The sequence below is a fragment of the Carica papaya genome, chromosome 1 (assembly GCF_054855325.1).
Source record: "Carica papaya isolate Zhongbai chromosome 1, ASM5485532v1, whole genome shotgun sequence".
Taxonomy (NCBI): Eukaryota; Viridiplantae; Streptophyta; class Magnoliopsida; order Brassicales; family Caricaceae; genus Carica; species Carica papaya.
The window spans coordinates 4,198,305-4,206,568 of NC_142309.1; the positions used below are offsets into that span (position 1 = coordinate 4,198,305).

Below are 8,264 nucleotides of genomic sequence, written 5' to 3' on the forward strand. Positions count from 1 at the left end.
TAAATGTATTTTAAACGTTTATTTAGAAATCAATAATTATATATATGTATATATTTGATGTGAGATTAAAATATTACAAATTTTACGAAATACGAATAAAAATATAATACAAAATTTATATTTATATAATTAAACACACGAAATTTTTTTATATTATTTATTAAATACGTAAATAATAGTATTACTCTAACAAATAACATTTAGAATTAGAATATAATAAATTCAAACTAAATATAAGATAAAATATAATTTTAAATTTTAAATTCTATTATATTTATCGGACAAACAAGTTTAACTTTTAAAATTTATAATTATAGCCAACTATAGATAGAAATTTCAAATACAAATACATGAATCAGTATCATTGCACTGAAATTATGATTGTGAATGTATATGTATATGTGTATCTATATATATATATATATAGGAGATAACTTGGTGGAATAGCACATGGTCAAATCAAATGGGTTTATTGTATAAATTTTCTCTCTTTCTTTAGTTACTATGAAATCAAAATTATGAAATTTAAAATTACTAAGAATAAAAAAATATTAATTGTGTAGGTTTTTTAAAGTTGAGTAAATGCAAAATTAGTATGTGGTATTAAATGTTATAATAAAATAATGTAAGGCGTTGTTTTTTGAGGAATAGATGTTAAATTTGTATTGGGGACCAAAGTAGGATGAAATGATTAAACATATAATTGGAGAAAGATACTTTGCAATATCCAAGAAGCAAACTTTACAAATCTCAACCTTTATTTATTTATTTATTTATTATATATATATTAGATTTTGGACTTAAAATAAAAAAAAATAAAATAGATAAAAAATTATAAATTTACCTTTTCAAACAAATTACTCAATATAAATATAAATATCTTATAAAATTATATCATTCTTTCTTATTTTTAATAAAAAATTAAAATATTATTATTTTTAAAGTAAAAAAATTGCATAATTATGAACCAAAAAAATTTAATCACTAATGTTTATGTAATGCCCCATTTTTTTTATTTATTTATAATGGCGTAGTTTATAACAGATCCATGATCAAATATAAAAATTTCGTTTCAGATTAGACATGCACATAGAAACATCATCACAAACTATTGTTCAGAGTTAAGATAGATCGGCAATCACACATATAACATCACGTGAAATACAACCATATACACTATCAACAAGCATACTATCAACTCTACTACCAACTTTTATACATTTAATATGTCCATAAAGATTCTTATTCTGTTGCTCTATACGCTAAGTTCGGAAACCAGCAACTCCGATCCCGACTCTATTCCTACATCGTTTGTGAACAACAGATGGTGAGTTCATATAACTCAGTACAGTAAAAATTAAGTTACAATTATGATATGCATCGAATATGAAATCAAGTATTTCTATATGTACCCCATCACCCACATCACTATGGGACTACGCAGGACTAAAAAGTACTCCGGTATCCTAAATACCATACATACCATGTGTAACCACCCCCCAACCTCACCCCAAGCGTACAAATATTCACATCCGTCATCAATATCGGCGACTATCAATAAACCGCCTACCTTTCGACCCTTAATAGGCCACTTACACACATAGAAATACCATCATTTACTGTCACCAATATCGGCAACCAAATCCATTCTCGTCGGAGTCTCTCGACCATCACCACCATCGACGATTAACTTACTTTTCTTAAGTAGCGACAACTAATATCGGCGTCCCCCGATGCTACCGACCCAACACAACCTCATCATGTCCTTACTCCCCCACCTTATATTGAAGTTTTCTTATACTTTTAACTTGTGTACCTAAACTACATCCATCTCCCCATAAAGCACGCACTAACACTCAACATACCCACACTTGCAACGTTCCCTTGCCAACTACCAAATTTACAGCAGCTATACCAACCTATACACTACCCATACTCTCACACCACACAGCTACCCCACACATCCTCTCGTCCTACACAGAGACATCCCCACACCTCCATACCAACAATTCATTTCCACAGTCTACGGCCTCTCTTTTCTCCTCTCAAATTTTCTACGTCCACACGCCCTACTTTCTCCCTTACACATATTTACCTCCCTTCCCAAATCTCTCATTCTCTCCCCCTCCACGGCCTATTCTAGATACTCCACCCTCACATCCCGAAATCACCTCACACACGCCCTACACATCTTCCTTTCCCTTCTCCCGTGGCCAAGCCTCCTTCATACACCCCACTCACACACAACAGCTCCTCTCCCTCACAAACCGCACTCACACACACCTCTCTCACTCACGACCTCACCTCTCCCTCACAGACCTCACTCCCACACACTGCACTCCTTTTTTTCCTCTTCCCGTGCCTAACCTTCTCCACTCACCCTCACACTCACGCACAACTTCTCCCCCTCCCAGACCTCCCTTCTATGCCACATTTTTTTCCTCTCTCTCCTTCTGCAGTCTAACCTCCTCCCTACGCCTCCACTCACGTTTCCACAGCTTCTCCACCTGCAACAAAATCTAAAATCCACATCCACAAATAGAAAACTTAAAATTACCGTACCTCTCGTTTCCATTTTCCTTCCTCCCGCTAATCGCACTGTCGCCTTCATCTTTCTTCTTCTCTCTCCCTTCTTGTTCCTCTCCGCTCCGACTCCCCTCTCTCTTTTTCTCGACCTTATTTTCTCTCTTCTTTTCTCCTTCCCGCTCTCTCCCTTCTTTGTTTTCTCTTTTCTTTCTTTTTTTTTTCTTCCTCTTTCTTTTCTTTCCCGTTTCCTATTTATATCTCACTTGCCTCCTCAAAACGACGTCGTTTTTCCGTCTCTTATCTATACCTCAACTGCCTCATCGAAACGACGTCGTTTCTCCCTCTTCAAAATGACATCGTTTCCCTCCCCCCTTCAAAACGACGTCGTTTTTCCCCCTTCAAAATGACATCGTTTTTTCCACTCTTTTTTTTGTCAGTTACTACAATTTATCATTGATGATATATTATAATAATTTGTTAAAATAAATTTTAATTTGTTTATTATTATTTTAAATTATATATCTTTACATTGTACCAAATCTTATGCATTGTTTTTAATTATTATAAAAAAATTATATATAATTTATAAAATATTAGATAAGATATTAACTCGTTGTAATAATTTTAACTAATAATATTTTATCGACCTATAATGTTTTTTTTGTTAGAATCATAATTATTTAATAAAATGAGACCTAACTTATTTATATATTATGAATTGATCATCTGTAACTTATAATATATATATATATATATATATATAAAATAACAAGTTATGCTTATTTTCAATAATTTATAATTATATATTAGAATTCATTTAATATATATTATTGTATAAATAATACTGAGGGGAAAAAGTTAGAGAAAAGTCAAATGATTAGGTGTCACAGTGTAAAAATTTTGGCCAACTTTTTTCTTTTGTTCTTCACGTTCACACAACTCATCACTTATCTTCTACTCACAAATAGTTGTAGCTCAATCTTCTCCTTAAAGCCCACGTGAATTCCATACATTTTTTTTTTTTTTTACCCTATAAAAAGTCAAATTTTCCCAATAAGTAAAATAATTTTCTGATAATTTTTTAGAAATTAAAAAATATGAATCACATAATTAATTAAAAAAAACAACATAATATTAATTAATGAATGTAAATTTTATTTAAATAATGCACCATGCATGACGCCATGTACATATTAGAACACGCACGCCACACGGTAAGAAAAGAAAGAATAATTTAATATGACGTAATAATAATTTAATGAATAATTTGAAAAATTAATTCGGAAAATAAAGATTAAAATAATTTTTTTTGCCACCCTGGCACTCTCATATATTATTATGCACACTTTTACCCCCTTCAGTCTGTCAAAATTGCAGCAGTTCAGAAATGCAATGGGTCCCACCATTCACTAAAATTTGCCAAGTGGGACCCGCCACCTTCCCCATTAAATCCAAAATAATAAAAATTAACGCTGATAAAGAAACTGCCCTCTCCAGTCTCCTCCCTCACTGTAACAGGCGCTTTGTCTCCATAACTTCCATTTCAAGGTCAATCTCTCTCTCTCTCTCTCTCTCTCTTCTCTGATTTTTTCTTCTCTCCTTTCCAATTTTCTTCTTCTATTTCCAAAACCCTGATCACCATTTTTCTTTCCGTGCCACCCCGTTGATGTTTTGAGAGAGAGAAAAAAAAAAACTTGGTCGGTTTTGGGTGGTGGGAGGGAAGGGGAGAGGGGGATTGATTATGGGTTCTTGTGTCTCGCTTCATAGAAACTCACCCGAGTCAGGAATGAAACTCAGGATGTCATTCGGGTCCAAGAGTGATAAGCTGGTCACCCCAGCATCGCCCGTCAAGGAAAATTCTAAGTTCCTTAATGGGGAAACTCCGGTTAAGTCTCAGTGGCCGACGCCGCCGCCGCCCTCTACGACGTCGCTTCGTGACTTCGGTATTGCCTCATAGCTTTTCGTTTATAGTCATCAGTTTTTCGTGTCCGGTAAAAGTTTATCAGATGGGTCCGTTTTGCTTTTACTGTTTCAATATTTATATGTATATATAAAGTTGTTTAATCTGTCTTTTGATTCAAGATTTGTCTTTAGAACTGATGTGCGATCTGACGATATGGGGGTTTGTCAGCTTTATTTTTTATTGAATGTTAATTAATTTTTTATATGGTTGCGTATATGATTTGCCTTTTTTTCCCCTTCTTTCTCCTGATACGTTTTGTTTTTTCTTTGAAAATTTTCCTAGCTGTTACTCTTTCTTCTTTTTTTTTTCATATCTTCTTATTGATTTTATGGATTTTTAGCGTCTATTATTTTTACTTTTGTAATAACTCATGATGTGGGTTAATGGTGTGTGATGATAAAGTGATTTGACTTGTATTTTATTATTTCCGGTAAATTCTTGTTGATTTTTTTCTTGATAAATTTTCCATTTATATGTTTTTTCTGCAATAGTTTGACTTCAGTTTAAGATTATCATCAAGATTAATTTTGTTATTAAATTTTTGGATACATGCTTTATTAGATTCAAGAAGACTTGTCTATATGCAAATAGATCCAATCTATATTAGCTGCTTTTGTGTAATTACTGTCCAAAATAGTGAACAGGATAGAGAGTACTTTTTCCCTTTTTTGATTTACTGAAGATTTGGTGATTTTTTATCCTAATTCAATGCCTCTAATTTTTACTTTCTCAAAACATGAAAATTTTATGTAGTGTAAATGATTGTTGGGAGTAGATGGTGGAGGAAAAATCTTAAGCTTTTGATGGAAAATATTGTTTTTAATCAGAAGCATTTCTTAAATCTTGTAGCATTTATGTTCATCAGAGTCTGATAGGAGTTAATTGAGGACTTTTTATAACCTCTTCCGAGCTCGGAACTTTCAGAACGAAGACTTATCACTTATTGCCTTCAGCAACCTTTTGCCCGTTGTTCATAATTACTTTGTTGATAGTTTTATGAATGTGGTCCCAGAAGTTGGAAAAATGCCCTTTTTACTCTGCCATATTATCCTGCATTGATGTCCATCTTACAGATGGGAATGGACTCCGTGTTAATAGGAGTGTGCTGACCAACTTTTTGAGGTTGATGTGAAAATTGCTCTTAAGCGAGTTGAGATCAGGATATGAGTTGGATATGTTCAGAAGGATATATAATGGAATATTACAGAAATGGTGGAATGAAAAGAATTATGGGTTTTAAAAGATGATTGAAAACGTCTAGGCTGGTGGTACTGTTTAAGAGGCAAATTATCTAGTATTTCTGACTTGCTGTCACAATTTCTTGTTTAGAGAATATCAAAGAAATGAATTTTTTTTTTGAAATAATAAGACGGGTACAACACGAGAACTTCTTAAAAGATTGTCCATCATAATACTAGTCTCGCTTAAGTACGCTTACAGGATTCTGATGGAATAATAACAAAGAAATGGGTTGATAACATCCATGTCTATTTTAGTCAATTACCCGTTGTTTTCTCCTCGCCAGCTCTCAAGTCTGCAATTGCTGATTTGGATTCTCTCTTTGTGAGGGGACTTATAAAGAATATGCTCCAATTTAATGATGCTATGAACTGGACTTTGTCCCTTTTCTTTGTGATAAGATTGGCATTTCTATGTGCTCATGTGAGATGATTCCTATGAATAGTTTGTTGGTTGGACTAGATTCTGCTAATCAATCTTTTCTCAACTGTTTTGCAATTTCAACCTTCAGCCGATTTATACGGCAACAGAACATGTTATAGCTTGTGGATTGACCCGGGTAAGTTTAATATCGAACTTGTTAGACAAAACATATAAGATGTGAAGTTGAAGTAACAGAGAAGTATTTCCTTGTGAAATCTAATTTATTCATGGTAAGAATATATTTTATTTGAAGATAGAAGGCTTTATTCCCTGTTTGGCTTTTGCTTTATAATCTTTTGCTTGAATGTTTCGTTGTGTCATTTCAATGCCTAATCTTTATAATACTTTTTGCTGTCTATGTCTAATATTTATAATACTTTTTGCTGTCTATGCAGCTAGTAAAGAGGAAGCCTTTTTTGATTCCCAAGCTTGGCTGGAGTCTGATTGTGAAGATGACTTTTTTAGCGTCAATGGTGGTAAGTATGCTTGTATTCAAAGATACTTTTACCGAGACATGATTTCTCATTTTCTTTAAGAAAAGGAAATATCCCTATTTCTCCCTTTAGCTTGAATCTCTTTTGGGGAGTTTGGAGTATTGAGTTTACAGAGCATGATTCTAGAGTCAAAATATTGATTGATTGCATAGCCCAAGAGGGTTCAAAACTTATGTTCCTTGCATTTTGTGGTTGCTATTGTTTTTCTTTTTTTTGTTAATCTCTGTGAAGGTGGAGTTATATATATATATATAACTCCAATGTCAGTACCTCGAAACTAATTATTGATTGCTATGACTTTCCGATTCTTGTTAGCCCAGCTCAATTATATGTTTATAGCAGGCAAAGAATGTTGAAGCACATTAATCATCTAGAAATGAGACTAATGAGACTTATGGCTTATGGCTTGTTTCAACTTTTCTATCAATGGCGTTGCCTCACAATATTTGCGGTGCTTGTTACTTCTTATCCAGATTTTACCCCTTCTCGTGGCAACACTCCGGTTCACCAAATCATCTCCGCTGGGACCCCACGAATCAATGGCACTCCAATCAATCAAAGCTTCTCTGCAGCTACTCCTAAAGTCAATAATGCCACTCCAGGCCATCAAAACTCCTCCATAACCACCCCTAAGATCAACAAGCCTCATTTTGATGGCAGGCCTCCTGGTTCAACTCCCGAGCCATCACCGACAAAAAAGAAGCTCGTTGAGCTGTTTCGAGAGAGTATTAGAGAGGACCAAGATGTTGATCTACCTCCAAAATCAGCTTATGTCACCCCTTCTGTCTCAGGAACTAACTCTTTTTGTAGTAGCGAAAGGACGGCCAATGGAGATCCTCTAATGGAGAAGGACAAACCTATGAAATCCGTGCAGTGTTGCCTCCCAAGCTTGGTTTCATGCCATAGTTTTAGCGAGAGGAAGAAGAAGATGAGTCCTGCTATAGCTGTAAATGAGAAAGCTTAGTTTTCAAGTAAAATGTAGTACTTGGTAGGCGGAAGAAAAGCCCGGGACTGAGACTCAGACTTTTCTTCAAGATCATAAATTAAACTAAGACATTTCAAATGCGGGACCTCGAGGTTTCTTACCCTGTCCGTGGGTTCGGGGCCGTGGAGGTCAATGGAGTCTGGATTATGAGGTATTCTGAGGATTTTATGTCTGGCTAAATCCTCCTCAATGTGAAGTTACACAGGCTCCGAGTGTTCTTTGCTTAAGACATCAATACTTGAATAGGTAGTTTCTGTAATAAAAGGAGAAGGACAAGGGTAAAACTGTAAATGGCCCTCTCGTAGTGAACATGGTATATAAATATTTTGCTAAGAAAAGTTGGATTGCACGGTGTATATTTTTATTTTGGGCGGTGATATTGTAAGCCAGAGTTTTTAACATATTTATCCAAGTTTTCTAAAATATATTCAATATCTCCAAGAGAATTAAAAATGTAAATTTTATTATACTTATTTTTTTTTTGTGTTTTATAACTTTTATGTAATTAATAAATTCATTTTTATTTACACTAAGAACGTTGATAATCCGAATTAAATGTTATTAATAATTAATATATTTAATTAAAAGCATAGTAAATGATTTAATGTCAAATAATGAGAAATTTCTTGTAACA

At 33.8% G+C, this 8,264-nt stretch overlaps 1 protein-coding gene and 1 long non-coding RNA gene across 2 annotated transcripts; one reads left to right on the forward strand and one right to left on the reverse strand.

The window, feature by feature from the left end:
* Positions 1-976: 976 nt before the first annotated feature.
* On the reverse strand, positions 977-2,925 carry LOC148269096 (uncharacterized). Its single transcript, XR_015817636.1, has 2 exons — positions 2,563-2,925; positions 977-1,302 (listed from the first exon to the last, which is right to left on the reverse strand). It is a non-coding gene; the product is annotated as an uncharacterized LOC148269096 (long non-coding RNA).
* Positions 2,926-4,034: 1,109 nt separating this feature from the next.
* On the forward strand, positions 4,035-7,986 carry LOC110825359 (uncharacterized protein At3g27210-like). The gene is made up of 3 exons (XM_088215287.1): positions 4,035-4,469; positions 6,547-6,627; positions 7,119-7,986. The coding sequence occupies exons 1-3, from the start codon at positions 4,268-4,270 to the stop codon at positions 7,607-7,609; spliced, it is 774 nt and encodes a 257-aa protein (XP_088071413.1). The 5' UTR covers positions 4,035-4,267; the 3' UTR covers positions 7,610-7,986.
* The last annotated feature ends 278 nt before the right edge of the window (positions 7,987-8,264 follow it).

Coding starts and splice junctions, on each gene's coding strand:
- LOC110825359 (XM_088215287.1), top strand. CDS start 4,268: ATGGGTTCTTGTGTCTCGCTTCATAGAAACTCACCCGAGTCAGGAATG. Junction 4,470..6,546: donor GACGTCGCTTCGTGACTTCG/GTATTGCCTCAT, acceptor CTGTCTATGCAG/CTAGTAAAGAGGAAGCCTTT. Junction 6,628..7,118: donor CTTTTTTAGCGTCAATGGTG/GTAAGTATGCTT, acceptor CTTCTTATCCAG/ATTTTACCCCTTCTCGTGGC.